Below are 22,952 nucleotides of genomic sequence, written 5' to 3'. Positions count from 1 at the left end.
ATCACTACAAACAAGAGTTTGGCTACTGCCCCCTTCCCTAACGCTGGAAGTATAAAACCTACTGCGTCATTGGCGCTATATTGAGAATTATATATGTCTTGAACAGTGTTGAAAGAATTAATAAAATTATTCTGAATATTTGATATGTAATGATATAAATTGCTAAAAGCTCATCAGTTCAAGTTTTTCTTTCACTCCAATTTTCATTTTATTTCCAATGTTGCAATAAGTATAAAAGAAAATCTTTGTAATATAATTCATTTTCAGTAAAGCGCCAATTACGCAGAGGGCTTTAGACTTTTACAGTTAGGAAAAGGGGCAGTAGCCAAACTGTTGTTTGTAGTGAAAACTATATATGTCTTGAACAGTCTTGGAAAGAACTAATAAAATTAAGCTGAATGTTTCACATATAATTACAATAGTTTCTGAAAGCTCATCAGTTCAGGATTTTGTTTCACTGTAATTTTCTGTTTTATTTTTAATATTGTAATATATACAAAAGAAAGTATTTGTAATATAATTCCTACTCAGTAAAGTGCCAAGTTCATTTATTTTGCCTACATTTCATCTAAGATGTTTAGATCATTACTATTATATTAGTCTAGGAGAGTTTTAATTCCACATTTAATTCCTTGTTCACCAATTGCCTATGCCGTTTTCCTTAGAGCAAAGTCCATCAAAATGATCCATATAAATGGTGATAGAACGTAACCTTGGTTAACTCTTGATTTAATGCGGATCCAGCTACTACCTTCATTTCCTTAATCGCAGCAATGCTAATCTCGTGATTAGCATTGAATGTATTTATCTGGTATACTATGTATACTATACAAGGATACGACCCTCGCTGAAGCTCTTCTATAAGCAGAATCAAACGCTTGCTCATAATCTATAAAATTTAGGACTAAAGACGTTTGATGACTCAGGCACTTCTCAATTATTAATCTAAGAATGAAAATTTGGACGAGGCATCCTCTACCCTTCCTAAAACAACACTGTTCTTCTCGTAAAACTATCGCTCGGTATTTTTCCTTTTTCAAGAAATATTATTCAAAATCTCCGGTAACTTATCTCTAACCTTAAACCCCACCATATTTAAAAAAAACTTATTCACCATACTATCAGCACCTTAGGCCTTATTATGTTTTAATCCTTTTAGTACTGCCACTAATTTTTTCTCACTAAATAAATCTTCCTTCACATCCAAAGTGTCACTAACTTTTTCGCTCTTTTCTATATCTTTTCCAGTAACTCTATCACAGTTTAGAACATTGTCGAAGTGTTCTGCTCATCTGTCTTTAACTCTTTTCCTCTCACTAATTGTGGCCCCGTTCCTATCTTTAACTGGGACAAGTCCAAATTGACTATTCCTTCTCAAGGTATTGATATGCCAGTACAATATTTTACTATTATGCCGTCTCGCTGCATCTTCCAGATCTTCGGCAATTTTATTCCATGGCTTCTATTTCGCACCTCCTTAATTCATATTTTAGTGCTTTCACCACTTTCTTAAATATTCCTCTTATTTTCATATGATATATCGCTTGAATAACTCTTGTACGGGTCCCTCCTTCTCTCTATTCAATATAAAGCATTTTCATTCATTTTGCTAGCTGTGTTTCTGACTTTCTTCCTTAAGACACCATAAGCGACTTCATTATCTATTTTACAGAAATTAGTCAATCCATCTTTCACATTGTCTAGTTTTATAATATACAAATTAAGGTTCAACTGGTCATTTACATGTCATATCACATTTATCCTTGAGCCGACCAACTTAATATCTTCCCAACAGGTGGTTCCCCTTCCTAAATTTCAGATTTAAATTAACGACACGGGCTACTAGATGTTGGTCTTTACTTTTAACATCAATAACATTATTCCTATATATAGCCTACTTTTAACATCAATAACATCACTCCTATATACCCTAGTATCTTGTACTGATCTTGACGGTCTTCGGTTTACAATATCATAACATAATCAATAAGGTTAGCGGTCTTACCATCATGTGAATATCATGTTAACTTGTGGGCTATTTGATGACCAAATATTGCATTGGTTATAGCTAGATTATTATAACTACAAAATTGCAGCAGTCTGAAACCATTACTATTTTCTTTTCCCGCACCAAATTTACCTAGGCTAGGATCCCATCCATCCCTATTTTTACCAATCTGGGCATTAAAATCCCCTGATAAAAGTACCATATTTCTACCTAGGACCCTGTCTATTTGTTTCTGTAGCTTAAGTAAAATTCATCTGAGTCACTACCATCTCTATCAGTTGGTTTTTCAGGGACATATACTACTATGACTGATATCCTGCACTTTTTAGTAATATTAAAAAAAACAAGTTTTTTTCAATTGAAAGTAAGGAGCAACATCAAACTTAAAACAAGAAGAAATTATTAAGGATATGAGGGGGGCTGCCCCCTCCTCAATGCCTGGCTCTTTACGTTAAAGTTTTTTTGAACATTTAAAAAAGCTTAATACTCTAATTAAACGGTCCTTGTGCTTCAGGAGTTGTTATTAAACAATTGGGACAAAAAGTAAAATTTTAGCGTAAAGAGCGGGGTATTGAGGAGGGGACATCCCCCTTCATAAACGTAGTAATTTCTGTTTGTTTTAAGTTTAGATGTTGCTCCTTACTTTCAGTTGAACTTTTTTTTATTTAATTTCTGATCGTTTTTAAATAATGTCGGGAAATCTGTTCTCACTCCATGGAAAATTCCTTCTCCCCAAGGGAAATCCCTCCATGGAAAGTTATTCCCGCGTAAAATTCCCCTCCTCCCGCCAGGAAAAATTTCCCCTGATAATTCCATTCTAACTAAAACTTCCCCCCGAAAAATTTCTTGCGGACGGTTCTGGGTGAAAAAATTTCTTAGCGCACTTTCATTTGAAAAGGACTCATTTGATAAAATTGTTTTTAAAATCATGCCGGAGTTCCCCTCCTCTGCGTAAAAATTTTCCCGCAAATACCCCACCCCCTAATAGAAAGTTGCTCCCGCAGAAAATTTCCCATGGAGATTTTTTCCCGTGGAAAATTCTCCCACGCTGAAATTCTCCTGTGAAAAATCCCCCCCTCCTACGGAAAGATATTCTAGGTGACTCCAATCCGGTAAAAATTTTCCCCTGGACAATTCCCCTTAGCATCTCCACATGTAAAATTGAGTCGGCAAAGAGAAAGTAAGACTAATAAAAAGATAATTCCGTATAGGAATCCTGGCAAATTCCCCCAGTGTAAAATTTCCCCTGGAAAGGTCACCCCCTGGAAGTTCACGAAAAATTCTCCCCGTGGAAAATTCCCCCAGCAGAAAATTCACCCCCCTCCTCAAACCCGAAAGATGTATGTATACTTCCCAATAACAAAGACTATACGCAAACAATGGGCAAGTTTTATAACTTAAAGGCCTTTCCCCAGGAGTTATGAGGGGCCATGTTATCTCCAAAGGCATAGTTATTGGGTCATTCAACTATGCTGAACAAAAGGGGAATATCAAAATTTTGATCGGACGACTTCGAGGAAAAAGGGAGGGTGGGAGGGGGCTAGTTGTCCTCCAATCTTTTTGGTCACTTAAAAAGGGCGCTAGAACTTTTAATTTCCGTTCGAATCAGCTTTTTCTTGAAATTCTAGGACTAATGGTTCGATGCGATCACTCCTGGGGAAAACAAACAAACATAAAAAAAAGAATAAATACAAAAAAAAAAATAATAAAATAAACCAACAAATAAACAGGCGTCCGTGATCTTTCTTCTGGCAAAAATTACAAAATTCCGTATTTTTGCAGATGGGAGCTTGAAACTTCTACGAAAGGTTTCTCGGATATGCTGAATCTGAGGATGCGATTTCATTCAGATCTGTTTAGGTTGTGCTTCTCCCCTTTTTCGAAAATCAGGCAAATTTTTTCAGGCTCGTAGCTTTTGATGAGTAACACTAGATTTATTGAACCTCATGTATCTGGAATTAGTATAGCAAACAAATATTTTGGTATATCAAAATTCTATTTTTTAGAGTTTCGGTTACTATTGACCACGGTCACTCCTTACTTACAGTTCGTTACCACGAATTTTTTAAAAATTAAGGACTAGTATTCCATCATTAATAACTTCCCAACCTAAAAAAGAGTTGGCAGCTTCACTATTCATCATTAGCCCTACTCCCTGCCTATTCATCCCATCCTTCTTGTCCGAGTAAATAAATTCTATATCACCTATTTTCATGATTCCTACCCCTGGGATATGAGTTTCTGAAACATCTAATAAGTCCAGTTCGAAGGGTCTGAATTCGTTAACCAAAATGTCGCCACGATGCTTGTTTTTTAACGTCGTAACTTTCGGAGTTTCAATTTTTGTTTTCTTTAAATCATTGAAATTGTTATGACCTCAGGAAAAGCAATAGTCTTAGAACCAGTGCAGGAGTGGGACTAAGGCATCTTCTCAAGCCTGCACGAAGCGCTTAATACGACTTAGAACCGGACAGCAAGAAGCCCCAGGGACCTCCATTTGAATGGAGGTTTTGTGCTCTTTGGCCTATCTAGATAACAGCATGGTTTGCCATACTTGGCGATGCTTTTCTATCAACAAGAGTTCCCGCACAGACAATCTCAAGTCTACTACCTCCGACCCATAATATATTCATGCCTACAATAATTATGCTACTACGGGGAGGCAACCAATAATAGATAACTTAGCTAGGAAAAGGTTTACTCCATACAGTGACAAAGATAGTCTCTAAGAGTAAGCATTGCCACCAAATAATTACAAAATACTTTTGCCACCGAGTTATAAGTTTTTTTTAAGAAGTCACTTTAATAAGGTGATTTTAGAATACGCTTAAGAAGATTCCCCAGACTTAAGCTCATATAAGCTCACAAGCAACTTCAAATAATTCTGAAGGCTATTTCCACCTGTTGGTTGGTGCATAAAATTGTCTTCACTTATTTGTTTATACTCCTACTACTAACCATTCATTGCAGCACAAAGCTACCTGGGGCCAGCTGCGCACAATTCTCCACCCAATCTCCACAAGGGGTAGCAACTTTCAGTTAACTAATCGAATTTATTTAAACACGATCTCTTTCTGTTTTGATTGCAACCATGGTTTACTCTAACAACATTTGACAATTAGAACTCAATATTGTAAATAACAGAACAGTTGTTTTTTTTCTAATTCCTAAAAAGCCTCGATATCTTACACCTTCTAAAAACAGTTCTGATATCGTTGTTTAAATTACTATGATTACTCATGGATAATTTTAATCATAATTTTGTTCCATTAACCTCTTCATTAAAAATTCTGAACATATATCGTTTGAAACATGTTTATTATTCAAATCTCGAATTCTATCAATACTGTGGGAGGGTAACATTTTAACATTTCTAGAACCGGCTATCTTCACAGTTTATGCATTAAAAGTCACAAGATGAGATAATGTTTGCATTAATTGACTTTTACAAGCCCTTGACTGCTCATCAAAAAGATGTAGTTCCAGTAGTGATTAACTTTACATAGATCGCCCGGAGTTAGGAATCAAACAGTTCGTGGTAACGAACTGTAAGTAAGGAGCGACCCGGCTCAATGGTAACCGAAACTCTAGAAAACGGGTTTTTGATACCAATAGATATATCAAAAGAATCAGATTTCAATGCTGATTTCAAATATATAACTTTCATCAAGTTTAGAGCTACCCATCAAAAGTTACGGGCCTGAGAAAATTTGGCTGATTTTCAAAAAAAGGGGGAAAGACCCCCTAAAAGTTATAGAACCTTAATGAAAATCACACCATCATATTAAGCGTATCAGAGAACCCTACTGTAGAGGTTTCAAGCTCCTATCTACAAAAATGTTGATTTTTGCATTTTTTGCCAGAAGAAAGATCACGGTTGCGTTTTTATTTGTTTGTTTGTTTGTTTTTTTTTTGTTTTTTTTTTTTCCCCAGGGGTGATCGTATCGACCCAGTCGTCCTAGAATATCGTGGGATGGCTCATTGGAACGGAAATTAAAAGTTCTAGTGCCCTTTTTAAGCGACAAAAAAAAATGGAGGGCAACTAGGCCCCCTCCCACGCTCATTTTTTTCCCAAAGTCACCCGATCAAAATTTTGAGATAGCCATTTTGTTCAGCATGGTCGAAAATATGATAAAAATGTCTTTTAGGATGACTTGATCCCCCAAAGTCCCCAGGGGGAGGGCTGAAAGTTATGAACTTTACTCAATGTTAACATATAGTATTGGTTATTGGGAAGTATACAGACTTATTCAGAGGAGAGTTTTTCTGGTAGGTGGGGGACGGAGAGGGTCGGGGGCTATATGGAAGGATCTTTCCATGAAGGAAGTTTTCATGGGGGAAGGGCCATTGCTATGAAGGGGGTGCCGGATTTCCCAGAATTATTAAAGAAAAAGATCAGGAATTAAATAAAAAAAAAACAAGTTTTTCAACTGATCAACTGATTGTGATTAAGAGGTCATTTTTAAAGAACTGGAAAAAAAAAATTCGAACTATAGTTTAAAGAGCAGGGTATTGACAAGGGGGCGAACCCCCTAATATACGTGTTAAAAATTTATGAATATAGAAGTTCATTACGTAAGTTAATTCTAAGTTACGTATATTTATTACTAATAAAAACGTTCGTAAATAAAGTTAAACAAGTTTCGAGAAAGCCATTTAACCAAATAATATGAAATTTTGTTTTAATTATTCATGTACGGTGAGCCAAAATCAAAACCTGCATTAATTCAAAAACGTTCAAAAATTAAATAAAAAAAACAAGTTTTTTTAACTGAAAGTAAGGAACGACGTTAAAACTTAAAACGAACAGAAATTATTCCGTATATGAAGGGGCTGTCCCCTCCTCAACGCCTCGCTCTTTACGCTAAAGTTTGACTTTCTCACAACTCTATTTTTTTAAACAATAAAAAAACTTTAGCGTAAAGAGCGAGGCGTTGAGGAGGGGACAGCCCCCTTCATATACGGAATAATTTCTGTTCGTTTTAAGTTTTAACGTCGTTCCTTACTTTCAGTTAAAAAAAGTTGTTTTTTTTATTTAATATATTTACAAGAAGTCAGCTTAATTCAACGAAAAAAAAAGTTCAAGATCAGGATGTTGAGCCGGGAGTCGTTCTGGGCCCATGCACGTGCGAACCCTGAAAACCCCCCTCCCAACGGAAAGTTTCTCCCGCCATAAAATTTTCCCATGCAGAATTTCTCCTGGTAATAATTCCCCCATGGAGAATTTCTACCGCGGATACCTCAATTCGCCAAAGAGAATTGAGATAAATAAAATGAATTATGTTTATGAAGACTGGATAATTCTTCTGTTGAAGATTTCACTTGGAAAGTTCAACCCCGGAAACATCCCTTCCAACGATACATTCTCCCCGAAGGAAATCCCTCTCTAAAGAAAGCTCAACCCCCCCCCCCAAAAAAAAAAAATGTCTTTTTACTTCCAAATAACAAATACTATATGTAAACAACGCTCAAATTTCATAACTTGCAACCATTTCTCCGGGGGCTGTGGGGGTCATATCATCCCCAAAGGCGAACTATGCTGAACGAAATGGCTATCTCAGAATTTTAATCGGACGGCTTTGGGGGGAAAAGGCCGTGAGAGCGGTGCTAGTTGCCATTCAATATTTTTGTTTACTTAAAAAGGGCACTAGAGCTTTTAATTTCCCTTCTTATGAGCACTCTCGATCTTCTAGGACTAATGGTTCGATACAATCACCCCTCGGAATAACAAAAAAAAAAAAAAAAAAAAAAAAACCAAAAAAAACAACAACAAAATTCCACATTTTTGCAGGGGGGAGTTTGAAACCTGTACATCAGGGTTCTCTGATACGCTGAATCTGATGGTACCATTTTCAATAAGATTCCTTGACTTCTAGGGAATGCCCCCCCCCCCCCATTTTTCGGAGATCAGGCAAATTTTCACACGTTTGTAGCTTTTAAGGGTGATATTAAACTTCAGGAATTATATATATGGGCAATCAACAGAAAAATCAATTTTTTTATGTAGGCTATTATCTATTGTTATCAAAATTATGTTTTTTAGAGTTTTGGTTGCTATTAGGCTGAGTCGCTTCTTACTTACAGTTCGCTACCACGAACGGGTTGACAAAACTGCCTTAATCATGAATACTAAATAATCATTTTCGAACAAAAAACTTATTAACAATTATAAAATATGCCTAAATGTGTGTTTTCATCCTCAAACGCAAAAGCTATCACAAAAAAAAAATCCTGGAAATTGTTTCAATTTTAATGATTTGCATCAGGCTCGTCAATCCACGAAAATTTAGGGGGAAGGCACATTGTATTTTTCAAATTTTTAAAAAATGGCGTTTTTTCGATTCTTAAAATTACCAGAAAGGGTTTCGGGGCAATTGGGGGGGGGGGGGGATTTAGCGGTAGATCCTCCCTCAATTAAAACTCTTGATTGGCACAAAACAGTTAAATCTGGTTACCAATTTCTTATCCCCTTTGTTTCTATCAAATTAATCGATCGGTTTAGATGAACCGTAGTGGGTCTGTATCAGGGACGTACCCTGAGGGCGTAGAGGCCCCCCTCAGGGTACGCTATTCTATTGTTTTCTTCCCCCTTCCACCCCCGAAGTTTTTTATTATTAGAAATTTTCTTTAAGAAGCTGAGCTCTTTAGACGGTATATTTTGAACCTTATACGAAATGTAGTTTATTTTTTATTAAAGTAATAAAATAATAAAGTTAATTTCATTATAGTCTAAGTTTTCTGTAGCAGTGTTTCTTATTAAACTGTTTCAATGCTAAAGATGCATTGTACTTTAAATGTTTACTTTTAACCTCATTTCTCCATCGCTACTTCATCTAACTATCAACATCTACGCTTCTTTTGAAACGTTAGTATTATTAGTATAACCTTAAAGTATGGTAACCTTAAAGTATGGTAACCTTAAAGTATGGTAACCTTATGGTAAGAATATTGAGTGCAAACTCGATTATGACAGTGAATGAAAAACATCGTATTATTATGAGTATCAAAACAATAATAACAATAATCGGTAGAAAAGACGAGAAGCATTAATCTCTAAATTGTTTGTCCAAAATCAGCGTTTATAATTTGTATCGTCTGATGCAGTGCCATCTATGACGTCCTTTGAAAATCTAATAAAGATACTACTGTTTATTGCTTCCAAATTTTATTAATATTACAATTGAAAAAAGAATAAGCCCAATGAAGTAATTTGTCAATTATTGTAAATTAAAACAAGATTAAAGTATGTATTATGGAAGATTTATTGGGAAAAGTAATTTGAAGGATATTAAAAAAAAAAAAAACGGCAATGTTTCAAAGTCCTACTTTAGCTTCTAAATTACTGGCTATCCCGGTTCGTCGAAAGCTGAGTCTAAACTGTAGAATAACTTAAACTCATTGCTGTCAGTTCGCAGAAAAATTATAAATGTATAATCTAGCTTTAATGGACAGTTGAGATCCCTTTCAGTCGTAATGGTGACTACTGTACCTCTTTTAATGCTTCATTTTCTGAGAGTATTTGATCTGGAGACTTAACTTTGAAAGTCCTTTGGTAATAGTCAAAAGAAACTGGACTGTATTTTTAAAGGAAAAATATAAAAAAGAAAAAAAAATTGAGGATATCTGGTATAACTTCGAAAGTAGATATGGAAGGCCTTGACGGCCGAGTTTTCCTCATCAATTTCACTAAATCACAGAGATCACGGTCAGGAGACAAGGAGCTAGGTAGAAAAAACATGTTTTAAAAACTTACCAAAATTGGCTTTTCTTATTCGTTATTGTTCAAATTATTCACTGTGACTGTAAATCTGCGTGATATGAGGCATTGACTTTATTTTATGGGCTATACAAGGTCAAAAGTTAGAAAACACAGGTCTGCTATGTCCAACATCTTAGAGACCCGAAAGGTCAGATGAATGAATTAACGTCTTTCTGTCTCCGTGGAATCTTCCTGTGTTCAGATTTTACGATTTAGTAAACACAAATTTCTTGATGTTTTGGGGGAGGGAGGCAGAGCCCTGGAAGCTATGTCAATTTTCATCTCTATCCTTCTCCTTCAAGTAGTTGGGAAGCCTTCAAAACATTGCGTTTTTAGACCAGTGGGCTGGTTGTCATGCTCTGAGCATATTTTGCCAATATTTTCCTTGAATTGGAGAGGTATATTTGTTTCCCTTGTGTTCAGACACAGTTAAAAAGAAGAAGTATATAGCGTTTTCAATTCACTTTTCAGGCGGAAATCTACATTGAAAAGTCAAGCTCAGCAGTTGTTCCTTTTATCCCAAATGGTGCAGTTTCAGAAAAGTTTTGGATTATCCAAGTAGCATCCAGAAGTAAAACATGGCTAGTTCGACGAACGTTCGGGAATTTTTGCTCGCTAGATCGGCAGCTTCATCGTTGTATTTATGATAGAAATTTTTCCCAGCTTAAGGAGCTGGACAGTAACTTTGAACATTCCTCTGAGGTAAGTGCCATTTATTTCAGTAGTTCAAGTAGTTTAGTGACTCATAAGATAGTTATTATTCAAAAACGACTGTCACAAACTACACTTAAACAGGCATATAGGGAGGGGGGGGGGAGGGCTGTGAAAAATAATTTTGTTATTTCTCCATCATTTCTGTATTTTTTGTATGGTTTTCGTCATTTTGCACGAATAAAAATATTCTTCTTACGTGCTTGCATGGATTTGTATTTGTATTTTATTATACTTACCTTGGTAGTATTATTAGTAAAGATGGTGGTAGCAGTGAAGATGTCAAAAGTAGAATAGCCAAGGCTCAGGGTGTTTTTCACAGTTAAAAAAAGTTTGGAAGAATGGTAGATAAGACTGCAAACCAAGATTCGAATATTAGAAGCTACAGTGATGACAGTGGTCAAATATGGCTCTGAAGCATGGGTGCTCCGAAAAGCGGATGAAGATTTGTCAGATGTTTTCCAGGGAAATTGCTTAAGGATTGCTCTGGATATCTTGCTGAGTGACCGTATTTCTAAAAGTTGGCTATATGAAAAATGTGGTTCAATACCGGTCTCTAGGGATACAAGGAAAGAGAGGTTGAAGTGACTAGGACACATTGTGCAGATGAAGGATGACAGGTTGCCAAAGATTGTTCTTTTCGGCCAACCGTCTAAGGCTAAACGGAAAGCAGGTCGTCCTCGTCTGGGGTGGGAGGACGTCATAAAGAAATATTTAAACGAAGTTGAAGCTTCATGGGAGGATATAAAGAAGCGGACTTTGAACAGATTAGGATGGAAGAGGAGCGTGTGTAGCTGTGTTGGTCTCAGGCGGGTTGGTGCTGCGGTGAATTTTAAATAGTAGTAGTATTAGTAATATTTTGTTGACACTAAAGAGTGACTGAAAAACCTCAAAAAATGTCTGAAATATGCAAAATTCCCACGTTCTTGATATAAGTCACATATTTTGAGCTCCTACATACTAAATGCTCCACTGTGGGTATTTTGTAAGCTTTGAATATATGGGATGGAAGAGGAGTGTACGTAGCTCTGTCGGCCTCAGGCGACCGGGTGCTCGAGTGAGCCTTAGCAATAATAGTAGCAATGAATTGTTATTACTTATTACAACTCACAGAAGGAAAAGGTGTTGGAGGCTGAGATAGCGGCAGCCCACTAAAGGTTTTAAATTTCTTCACTTCTTTCTAGCAACACATTTTTCTAATTTGTACTTTCTCAATAATTCCAGCATAAGGAAGACTGTGTTTTCCTAATCAGCAATCAACATGTCGTTTCGTAATCCTTATTACATAAACACGGTTAGCAGGTCCGAGGCTGGATCTGATGGCCCGAAGGTTGTTTTTGATTCCATCTCTTTTTAGATTTACTTTGAGTCTTTTAAGCATTTTTTTTGGGGGGGGGGGTAACTTCCTCTTCCTATTCTGCTTTTAAGGTCGTCTAATATTATACACACGTCTTTATCGTTTCAAATTAGGAGGCACATGTGCTAAAGTTTGGTGAAGCATTAGAGATAGGAATATACACATCCTGACTCCTGTCTTTTTTTCTAATGGAGGAATTAGAAATTTTGAAAACTCCTTAAATAAAGGTATAAGGGAATTTAAATGCACATTGGGTATTGTGTTTAACTGCAATATCGACAGAATAGGAGTGGCAACTCTATTGAATGAATGAATGAAACATTTTATTAACCATCGACACACAAAGCGAAGACGATGGACTACGAAAAGAGAAAAAAAGAAAAAATAATAATAATTGCTTTAAATACTGATACTTAACACCGACTACAAACAATTCATTCCAACTGGGGAGCTGAAGATGGAACTCAGCAAATTTGAAAAACAGTTTTCTAATTTTTCCTATCCGTGGCTATCAGAAGATCCAAAAATGGTGCTAGGAATAGTACATGAGACAAAGCCACAGTATTATAAACCCTTCCCAATAGCATTTTTTAAAAGTTTATTTGTAACGGAACAAGTGATGTGTTCGCCCCGCGTAGTTTCTTGTCTCTGCGGATATTAATTAGCTTGCACCTAGCTACACAATGATCAATTGGAAGCCCTAGGTAAATAAGATCCTCTATAATTATTATTATTTATTGGAAAAGTATCATTATTTATTATATGTTTAATAGCTGTGCCACCAAGATTTATGACATTAGGCGCAAGATCCAATGGACAATTAAAAAGCAAAACTTGTGGCTTCATACCGTTCAAAGATAAATCATTACGCTATAATTACCATCTACAACTGGACAACTATTTTCAAGACTAGCAACCGACCAACTCAAATTCAGCAGGTCATCCGCATAACACAAAATGGAAACAATAGCACCCTTTACAATGCACGAAGTCAGGACTCCGGATTGAGCACCAAGTGGCGCTTTATTGTAAATCGTCTCAGAAATAATAGCTCCTTGCTGAATTCCTACAATAATAATAATTTCACGATGACACTGAATTATTTATCTTTACCGGACTTTAAGGTTTTTGTACATATATAGCAAAGGCACAATTATATCAGGAGGAACCCCTCGATTAACCATCGCCAACATTGCATGAGAATGACTTAACGACCCGAAAGTATTACTTACACCAAAAGTACCAATTGCCAAAAACTCCTGGGCTTTTCCGGAATCTTTCAAAATTGTATACAATGATTTAAGTGCCTGGAAACAAACCCGATCATCGGCGAAATCCGAATTGGAAGGGGGCATTTTACAGAGATCAACAGTAGTATCTACAATCTTTAACTCAAATACTTTCGTCAATACGCTTGAAACTGTGACCGGACGGTAATTAAGTGCAACTAGTGCTAGGCTTACTCTTCTTCAAAACAGGTACAATCACGCCCATACAAAAGTTACCTGGCCCTATACCAACACTAAATATCATCTGATACAACAAAGAAAGATGGACATACATAAATTCACTACGTACATTAAATGCCGACCGCATATCCAATCTATTCCGGGCGAAAACTTTATTTAGCTGCCAAATAACATATTTAATAGACGATGGTGACATCACGATGGAACCACATTAGGTGTCGCTCCAAGCGCAAAACTCAATTTTGCGATATAACTGTGTAGCCAATTCAGGATTATGAGAAATTGTTTTATGGAAATATCTCTGTTATATTCGCCTGTATGCTGCTTCGCTAATTCTGCTTGATTCCTCCTTGCTAATCTCCTCTTGCTGCCCTTTTTATAGAAAAAAGTGTGTGGTTGGCGTAGTCAGGGAGATCTAGACACCCAAATTGGGAAAAATAAGCAAAATTATCTATAAAATGTAACTACTAATTTTGATTTCAAATCGAATATCCATTCGTTTTGAAACCCTTCACTTTGGATTTCATCTCTGAGCTTAGACACAAAAGAGCGCCACTGCATAGCAGGAAGTCGCTGATATTATGACGTAACTTATGAAGGGTTTGAAAAATTGTGAAAAATTGTTGTTTCTTTTAACGCTCACAGTTTACAGCTCGTTCTACCTTTCGCCTCACATGCTCAAAACAAAAGGCGGTTTTTGATGTTTCCATAATTTTATAGATAATAAAAAACAAGTAGAACAATAGGGAAATTTTTTATATAAGACAGTGGAACGCAACTGTAAATGAATATTTCGACACTGTATCCAAGGGCCGTCTTTAACAAAATAATTGAAGAAAAAATGAATATCAAGGGATTCACATTAAAATGCAATCTTTGAAACAAAAATATTTTCAAAACAGCCCTAGCATCATTACCTCAAGGAAGTTCAACCAGGATTATATTTGGTTGCTAAAATAAGAATTTTAAGTATAGAGGGTGTTCGCAGTATGTTCACTGAACTTGTGATAAAATCAATATGAATATCAGGGCCGTATCCAGGACTTTTTTTTGGGGGGGGGGGGGTTACACAAGAATTTTTTTCTGAGGTTTTACACCAAAAAAAACTAAAAAAACGCAATAAAAGTTTGTTTATATCCATTTTTGTTACGTTTTTACGAGTCAGACAAACATTTCCTGGGGGGGGGGGTCAAAACCCTAATCCCCCCTGGATACGGCTTTGATGGATTTTATTTCAGCTCTCTCCGGTTTCCGATTTAACACATCTAGTCATGAAAAGAGAGTTCGGATATTAGGGATTTGGAATTTGGAGATTCTAGGATTCTTACGTTGGCGATGACGATTCAACCATCACCGACATTATTTACGAAAGCGTCGTAGAAGTGGCCGATTAAGGAACTGTTGCATATTTTTGTAGATTAAATCATTAATCTTTACAGTACTCAGTATATAATAGGGAAAACAGAACAATAAGAAGGTAACTGCAGTAATCTCACAAAAGAAAAAAACAATATTTAATAGGGGCTCGAAATTTGTCCCCGAGGCTCAACCACGACTCTCAAGTACAACCCCAATAAAACTGTCAGTAAGTGGTCTGCAACCAAAGTTAAGATTTAGCCAAAAGTTGTCAAGTTTAGCGCTGCGTCTTTGCTTTATCCCCCAGCTATTAATCCCTTAGATGTAAAAGGTGGAATAGGTAAGGCCCAGGGTGTTGTATCACTGTTGAAAAAAGCTTGGAAGAATAGGAATCAATCTTCGAAGCAAGATTAGAATACAGGAAGCTACGACAATTACAGTGATGATCAAGTATGACTCTGAAACACAGATGCTTTGAAAGTCGGAGGAAGATTTGATAAATGTTTTCAAGAGGAATTGTCTGCGCACAGTTTTAGGTATCTTTTTGACTGACTGTATGTTAAACAACAAGCAGTACGAACAATGTGGTTCGATCCAATTTTCTAGGGCTATAATGAAAGAAAGGATGAGGTGGTTTGGTCACTTTTTAAAAATGATGGATTACAGATTGCCGAAGACTGTGCTTTTTAGTCCTCCATCTCGGTCCAAACGGAAATCAAGTACTCTCCGAATGGGGTGGGAAGTGGTCATACGGAAGGATCTAAAGTCCACGGGAGGGGTTAATGAGTGAAGAGTTAAACAGCTTTGGATTAGGAACGTGTGCAGCTGTGTTGACCTCAGGTGGTCTGATGCTGCAACGAGTTGTTGCTAGCAGTAGTAGGGATATCAGGAATTACACTTAAAATGATGGAACACAATGAGGATTTTGGCTATTGTTCCAAAATGAAAATTAGAGTATGGACGTTTTTTTCCAATTTCCTATTCAAAGACATCTCCAACACTAATTATTTTCCAATATAGCGGTATTTATTATTTGTTTGATTAGTATTTTGTCCTGAAAACACTACGGCTGTGATACTTAAAAGGGTGATATATACCATTTTGATCGAAAATGAGTTAGGTATGTATTGGGGTAAACTCGAGGAATCGAATGGTATAGTCAGAATTATCCCATCTCGTACCATTACGAAGATAAAGACACGTGCAGAGCACATGTCTCCTTTGTGACCCTGTTCGTTCGGACTTTGATATTATTTTATGGAGCTATAACATGTGGACCTTGCATTTGTCTCATTATTTTGTCAATGAAAAAGGAGACATACGCCATAAAATGGAATAATTTTGAATTTGTTCACAATACCTGAATTTAATTTATACCACTGAAAAGAGAATAAAAACTTGGTTTAGAATATGCTCCCTTTATCTCCGTTAGCCTCATCCTTTAGAGCGACCACAGCCAACAAGCTTTCCTCTCCTGAAAAGTTGCAAAAATGGCGTTGGAAAGCGGGCACTTCTTTAGGAGCCGATTTTTTCGTTAGGGGGAACTCTTCAACCCGTCTTCTCCCGAAATAGGTGAATTTTAAGAATTTTTTTCTAAAATCATAATAATGTTAACATTCAGGCGGAAAGTTGTGTGCAAACACCCCTACCAGCCCTTTTAGCTTGCGATTTGTGCAAATCCATATATCCCTGTTTTCTTGGATCTGGTCACATCTGCCTTGAAGTTCTTTTTCCAGGGATTTGCCGCAGATCTCCTTCTTTCCCATTGTCTTGCCATGACGGTCCCATAAAGGAATATTTGTGATAGTTAAATCGCTATCACTAGGATGACAATTGTGCAGGGTGGGGGGAGGACACGCACGTTCTCTCTGTGTACTTGCGTGAGTTCAACCGCAAACCAGAGGAGAGATGAAGTCCAAAAGTGATCGATATAGATTTTATCACAAATGTTTGGTATGTTTAGTTTTATTTATTTATTCCTTTTTTTAAATTGCAGTTTCTATAATCTGCTTCGTCTACATCCTGGGACAAAAACAAAATCCTCCAGAAAGTTGAATTTTATTATTTGCAAAAATATGAAAACGTCAGATAGCCTACTGACTTTCGTTCTGGGCATGCGAGGTGGAAGGTGGAACGAGGTGGAAACTTAGCGTATTGAAGAAACAAAACAAAAAAAAACAATAGATTCAATTTTTTTTCAAAAGCCCTCAAAAGTTATCTCATAATTTCGGCGACTGTCTGCCAGACACTCGCGCTGTTCTCCTTTTGGAGGATAGGGCTGAAATCGAAACAAAAGGTTTGCATGGGCTATAATGTGAAGTTTTATCTGAAATTCTGGAAACTAGTAATCATGGATGCAAAATATTGCTATAGGGAGCCTAAATTATATAACATATAATTATATAAACTTTCATAAACTAAATTACATAAACTTTTAAATAAATATTTCTTTTTATGCTGAAACTATTGACAAAACACAAAGATAAAAAAAAGAAAACATATTTTAGAAAGAAGTGAGGATAATTAAAAGTTTAAGTGATCTCTCTCTCACTGAGACTCCCACCCCCGCCTCTACACAAAAGTATAACACGATGTAGTGTGCCCGTTATATAAAACAACTCACAGTAGAAAACAAAATACAAACTCTGAATTTTAGTTGCAAATAAGTTTTTTTGGAAGTGGTGAATTCTTTCATATTGCACCTTTGGGAGAGGTTAGGGGATGGAGAGAGTGAGGGTTTTCCTCGAACATTGGGTAAGTTCGGTCCATTATAAGGTTTAGTAGACTTTTACTTGTGTATAGAATATTCTTTGTAATGCTATTCAGTCGACAAATTCAGCAATTCTTGAAAGGCTTTGATAAAATCTTAAGAATCATTTGTTAGTTTTTTGGACTTACCTCCACATTCTGGTTGGCCTTGTTCATTTATCTATTCTATGTTGATTTTAGTTTCCGCATCCATCCTCTTTCTGTTTGAATCCATTCAATATGAAAAACAAAAGGGAGATTTCATTTTTTCATTACCTGGAGTAAGAAATTGTATCTTGGGTGACCGACTAAAGCATCAGCCTCAGTCATATCTGATCCTCTTTGAGTATCGGCTGAAATTTTACAAAGTTATCATCTTCAATCATTTTAAGATTTTATGCCAAGAAACTTCTTTATGCTTGGAAATGAAAATATGATTAGCTTCCGGTTCTCTTTGCCACACGCCTCGTTCTATTTTTCTAATCGCAGCCTTTCTGTCACACTGGGTTGATAACTTAATGGTCTCTCTACGTCATGAATTCCCTGTTGGCGAATTTCATCCCCCCTCAATTAGTTTGCAGAGACAGTAATAATCGGTTATGTTATCGTTTTCTTCTTGATGTTTTCCAGAAATGGTGAATTTAAGTAGATGGGACAAATGTAGTGGTTTAGGGTGATCTTTGGCTTAGTTGATAGATGCTTTATGAGGGGATGAGAAAATGTTTACTTCGCCACTTCCTGTTTGATTAGCTTGCTTTGATTCTCCGCAAGGAAACTTTTGTTTTTCAAATTGTTCATGTTGAAATGTATAATTGTAAAGTTCGTCTACGGTTTGGGCTATTCTATTTCCGTCTTAATTGTCGTAAAATAGCATATTTGTTGGTGAGATAAACTGTTCATAACTGAAACAGTTTTTTTATGTAATTAAGTGGAAGAAATCAAAGATCATACTAGGATTTGCTAATATTTGATTCTGCCCTTTTTGCAGTAGAGCTCACTTGACAATCCAAAGTCAATGCATTTCCAGAAAAAAACGGGCTTTGAGTTAACAAACCACTGAAGGTGATCGCTCCCACTGTCTCGATTGGTGACGTATGAAGAATCGTAAGGTGGCTCCTTTTGTATCCATTCTCGTTCGGAACACACTATTTCCTACATCACTTGCCTTGCCACTTCAAAATCTTAAACTGCTATTGCCCAAAACTTGCTTATTGCTGAGAATGTATTTTGACTTTGTCAGGTGGAAGTTTATTGCAGATGAGTATGTCAGTCAAGAGGAAACTATGGCACCGAGGGGTCACTCTCTCTCTCTGAAATCATGTACACCAGGTAGCACGTGCCAACCGTGGCGGATCTGTGCCGAGCATTTTGGGGAGCGTGTCAAGCGTGGCGGAGCTGTAGAGCAAACGTGGCGTTCCAAGATGTACGCCAGCTGGCGGGAAGTCAGCGACCACTCGTATGAGTAGAGATGCCTAATTGACTCCGAGGGGGGCACCAAATATGGGCATAGAGTCATTAGGGAGACCACGTGGTTTATGGTTTCCTCACTGAGAATGAAAAAACAGAATTTTTCTCACTTGGAAAAACAGGAATTTTCTCACTTTAATGGATGTTTTCTTGGATGCTTGTGTGTGTTTGTCAATTTATTTGATGTTTTCATGGATATCAACAGCAGTTCATGTCTGTTTTATGGTTTTTGTCAGTGAGAATTTGAAAAACAGGAACTTTTTCACATTAATGGATGTCAACAGCAATTTATTTCTGTTTTATGGTTTTTGTCAGTGAGAATGAAAAAACAGAATTTTTCTCACTTGAAAAAATAGGAATTTTCTCACATTTATGGTTGTTTCTTGGACGGTTATGTGTGTTGGTCAATTTATTTGATGTTTTTCATGGATGTCAAGAGCAATTTATGTATGTTTTATGGTTTTTGTCAGTGAGAATGGAAAAACAATATTTTTCTCACTTTGCTGTCAGTCATTAATCAAATTGTTTCCGGGCAAAGTCTAATAATGTCTGACAGGTACTGCTCCAGGAATAGATCCAAGTCATTAATATCTTTGCCTCGGAAACAATTCTACTGTGGGATTGTGTGGGTTGCTATTTTTGACTTTTCTGAGCTGCTTTTCTTAGCCTTTCATAGGTGTGTGCTGTCAGAAAATTATGATTTTGGATTTGTAGTTTGCTTTTTGGACTTTTCAGAGCTAGGATTCTTAGTCCCTCACAGGTGTTTGTTGTCTGAAACCAACAGTTTGGGATGAGTAGTTGGCTATTTCAGACTTTTCTGAGCTAAGGTTTCTTAGTATTTCGTAGGTGAATGTTGTCTGAAACTTATGATTTGGAATATGTAAATTACTATTTCGGGCTTTTCTAAGCTAGATTTCTTGTCTTTCTTTGGGGTGTGTTGTCTGAAACCTATGATTTGGGATGTGTGTGTTGCTATTTTTTTTTACTTTTCTGAGCTTGATTTCTTAGTCTCTCATAGGTGTGTGTTGACTGAAACCTATGATTTGGGATGAGTGGTTTTCAATTTTTGACTTTTCTGAGCTATATTTCTTAGCATTTCATAGATGTGTGCTGTCGGAAAATTATTATTTGGGATTTGTACTTTGCTTTTTGGACTTTTCAGAGCTAGGATTCTTAATCCATCATAGGTGTTTGTTGTCTGAAACCAACAGTTTCGGATGAGTAGTTGGCTATTTCAGGCTTTTCTGAGCTAAGGTTTTTTAGTATTTTGTAGGTGTGTGTTATCTGAAACTTATGATTTGAGGTGTGTAATTTGCTATTTCTGACATGATCAATTCTATTTCCCCAAAATAATAAAAAAAAAATCAGTTCATTCATCTAACCACCAAAAACAATAGGCTAGGATAGGTTAGGTATAAATAAATATTAATAAATAGATAGAATATTTTCTCAACTGTTTTTTCTTTTTAGGTTAAATTATAAGTAGAACCCATGATAATCTAGGCTAACCTAACTTAATCATGGGCAAAGTATTAAATTAGGTTAGGTTAGGTTAGATTAAGTTAGGTTAGATTAAGTTAGGTTAGGTTAGATTAGGTTAGGTTAATTTAGGTTAGGTTAGGTTAGGTTGGATTAAGTTAGGTTAGGTTAAGTTAGATTAAGTTAGGTTAGGTTAAGTTAGGTTAGGTTATGTTAGATTAAGTTAGGTTAGGCTAAGTTAGGTTAGGTCTGGTTAACCTACGTACGCGCGCGTACATAGGTTAACCAGACCTAACTTAACCTAACCTAACTTAATCTAACATAACCTAACCTAACAATGAGCGCTCATGATAAGCTAAGCTAACCTAACTTAAACATGGTAAAAAGATTAAATTAGATTAGGTTAGGCTAGATTACGTTAGGTTAAGTTAGGTTAGGTTAGGTTAGATTAAGTTAGGTTAGGTTAAGTTAGGTTATGTTGGATTAAGTTAGGTTAGGTTAAGTTAGATTAAGTTAGGTTAGGTTAAGTTAGGTTAGGTTATGTTAGATTAAGTTAGGTTAGGTTAAGTTAGGTTAGGTCTGATTAGCGTACGTACGCGCGCGTACGTAGGTTAACCAGACCTAACCTAACTTAATCTAACCTAACTTAATCTAACATAACCTAACCTAACTTAACCTAACCTAACTTAATCTAACTTAACCTAACCTAACTTAATCCAACCTAACCTAACTTAACCTAACCTAACTTAATCTAGCCTAACCTAACCTAATTTAATCTTTTTACCATTTTTAAGTTAGGTTAGCTTAGCTTATCATGAGCGCTCATTGTTAGGTTAGGTTATGTTAGATTAAGTTAGGTTAGATTAAGTTAGGTTAGGTCTGGTTAAACTACGTACGCGCGCGTACATAGGTTAACTAGACCTAACCTAACTTAGCCTAACCTAACTTAATCTAACCTAACCTAACTTAACTTAACCTACCCTAACCTAACTTAACCTAACCTCACTTAATCCAACCTAACCTAACCTAACCTAACCTAACTTAATCTAACCTAAGCTAACTTAACCTAACCTAACCTATCTTAATCTAGCCTAACCTAGCCTAATTTAATCTTTTTACCATGTTTAAGTTAGGTTAGATTATCTTATCATGAGCGCTCATGATAAGTTAACCTAACCTAACTTAACTTAAACATGGAGAAATTTTTCTAATTATTTATTAATATTTATTTATACCTATCCTAACCTAACCTATTGTTTTTGGTGTTTAGATAAATGAACTGAAGTTAAGAAAAATTAGAGATAAACTGAAACTTTTTATCTTCATGGTAAATAATCACAAACATAGTATAGCCATTACTATCATATATGGAAAAATTTAGAATTGAACTTTAAATGTTTTATGTCTTTGAGAAATTAGGAACTGAAATGAAAGCTTATTCATTTTAATTGGTAAATTTCAGAATTGAGCTAACTTTTTTTCTCTTCTCTAAGAAAATTCAGAAGAGAACTTGTACATTTTGCAGTTCTTCAAGAAAACTCAGAATTAAAGTAGAGCCAGAATTAAAGTGGAGCTTTATATCTTCATGAAGAATATTCACAATCAAAGTATAACTTTTTCTATCTTCTATGAAAAATTTGGAACAGTATTTTAAATTTTTCATCTCTTTGAGAAAAGTCGGAACTGAATTTAAGAAAATTTAGAATTAAAGTGAAACTTTTTATCTTCATGGAAAATAATCACAAATCATAGTATAACTTTTCCTATCTTCTACGGAAAAATTTAGAACTGAACTTCAAATTTTTTATTGTGGAAATTAGAATTGAATTGTGTTCTTTGGTAAAATTCAGAATAGAACTTGAATATTCACGATCAAAGCATAACTTTTCCTATCTTTTATGAAAAATTTGGAACAGAACTTTAAATTTCTTCATCTCTTTGAGAAAAAAATCTGAACTGAAGTGGAAATTCTTATATTATTTTGGGAAAATAGAATTGATCAATAACTTATTTCATTTTCATTGAGAAAATTCAGAATCAAAGTTGAACTTTTCTTCTTCCGGGAAAATATTTGGAACAGAACTTTAAATTTTTCATCTCTTTGAGAAAGGTCGGAATTGAATTTAAGAAAATTTAGAATTAAAGTGAAACTTTTTATCTTCATGGAAAATAATCACAATCATAGTATAACTTTTCCTATCTTCTACGGAAAAATTAGAAGTGAACTTTATATTTTTTATGTCTTGGTGAACTTGAAACTGAAGTGGAAGATTCTTATTTTCTCTAGAGAAATTAGAATTGAATTGTGTTCTTTGGTAAAATTCAAAAGAGAACTTGAACTCTTCTATCTTCTATGAAAAATTTGGAACAGTATTTTAAATGTTTCATCTCTTTGAAACAAGTCGGAACTGAATTTAAGAATATTTAGAATTAAAGTGAAACTTATTTTTATGTTTATGGAAAAAAATCACAAATCATACCATAACTTCTACTATATTCTACGGAAAATTTTGAACTAAATTTTACACTTTTTTTGTCTTGGTGAACTTAAAACTGAAGTAGAAGCTTTTTATTTTCTCTGGAGGAATAAGAATTGAC

The 22,952-nt window shown here is 35.6% G+C and overlaps 1 protein-coding gene across 3 annotated transcripts in view; it reads left to right on the top strand.

The window, feature by feature from the left end:
* The window catches only part of CdGAPr (GTPase-activating protein CdGAPr), a 286,444-nt gene that overhangs the window by 76,302 nt on the left and 187,190 nt on the right, over nt 1-22,952 (top strand). For all 3 annotated transcript variants that reach the window (XM_089090758.1, XM_089090757.1, XM_089090756.1), the window contains one exon: nt 10,239-10,469. In XM_089090758.1, the coding sequence (XP_088946884.1) occupies nt 10,239-10,469 (231 nt within the window). The remainder of the gene's footprint in view (nt 1-10,238; nt 10,470-22,952) is intronic.

The sequence above is a fragment of the Artemia sp. Qi Xiang Cuo genome, chromosome 6 (genome assembly GCF_049724085.1).
Source record: "Artemia sp. Qi Xiang Cuo chromosome 6, ASM4972408v1, whole genome shotgun sequence".
NCBI lineage: Eukaryota > Metazoa > Arthropoda > Branchiopoda > Anostraca > Artemiidae > Artemia > Artemia sp. Qi Xiang Cuo.
Note: the sequence above shows the minus strand (reverse complement) of the source record. Positions and strands in the feature narration are given on the sequence as shown.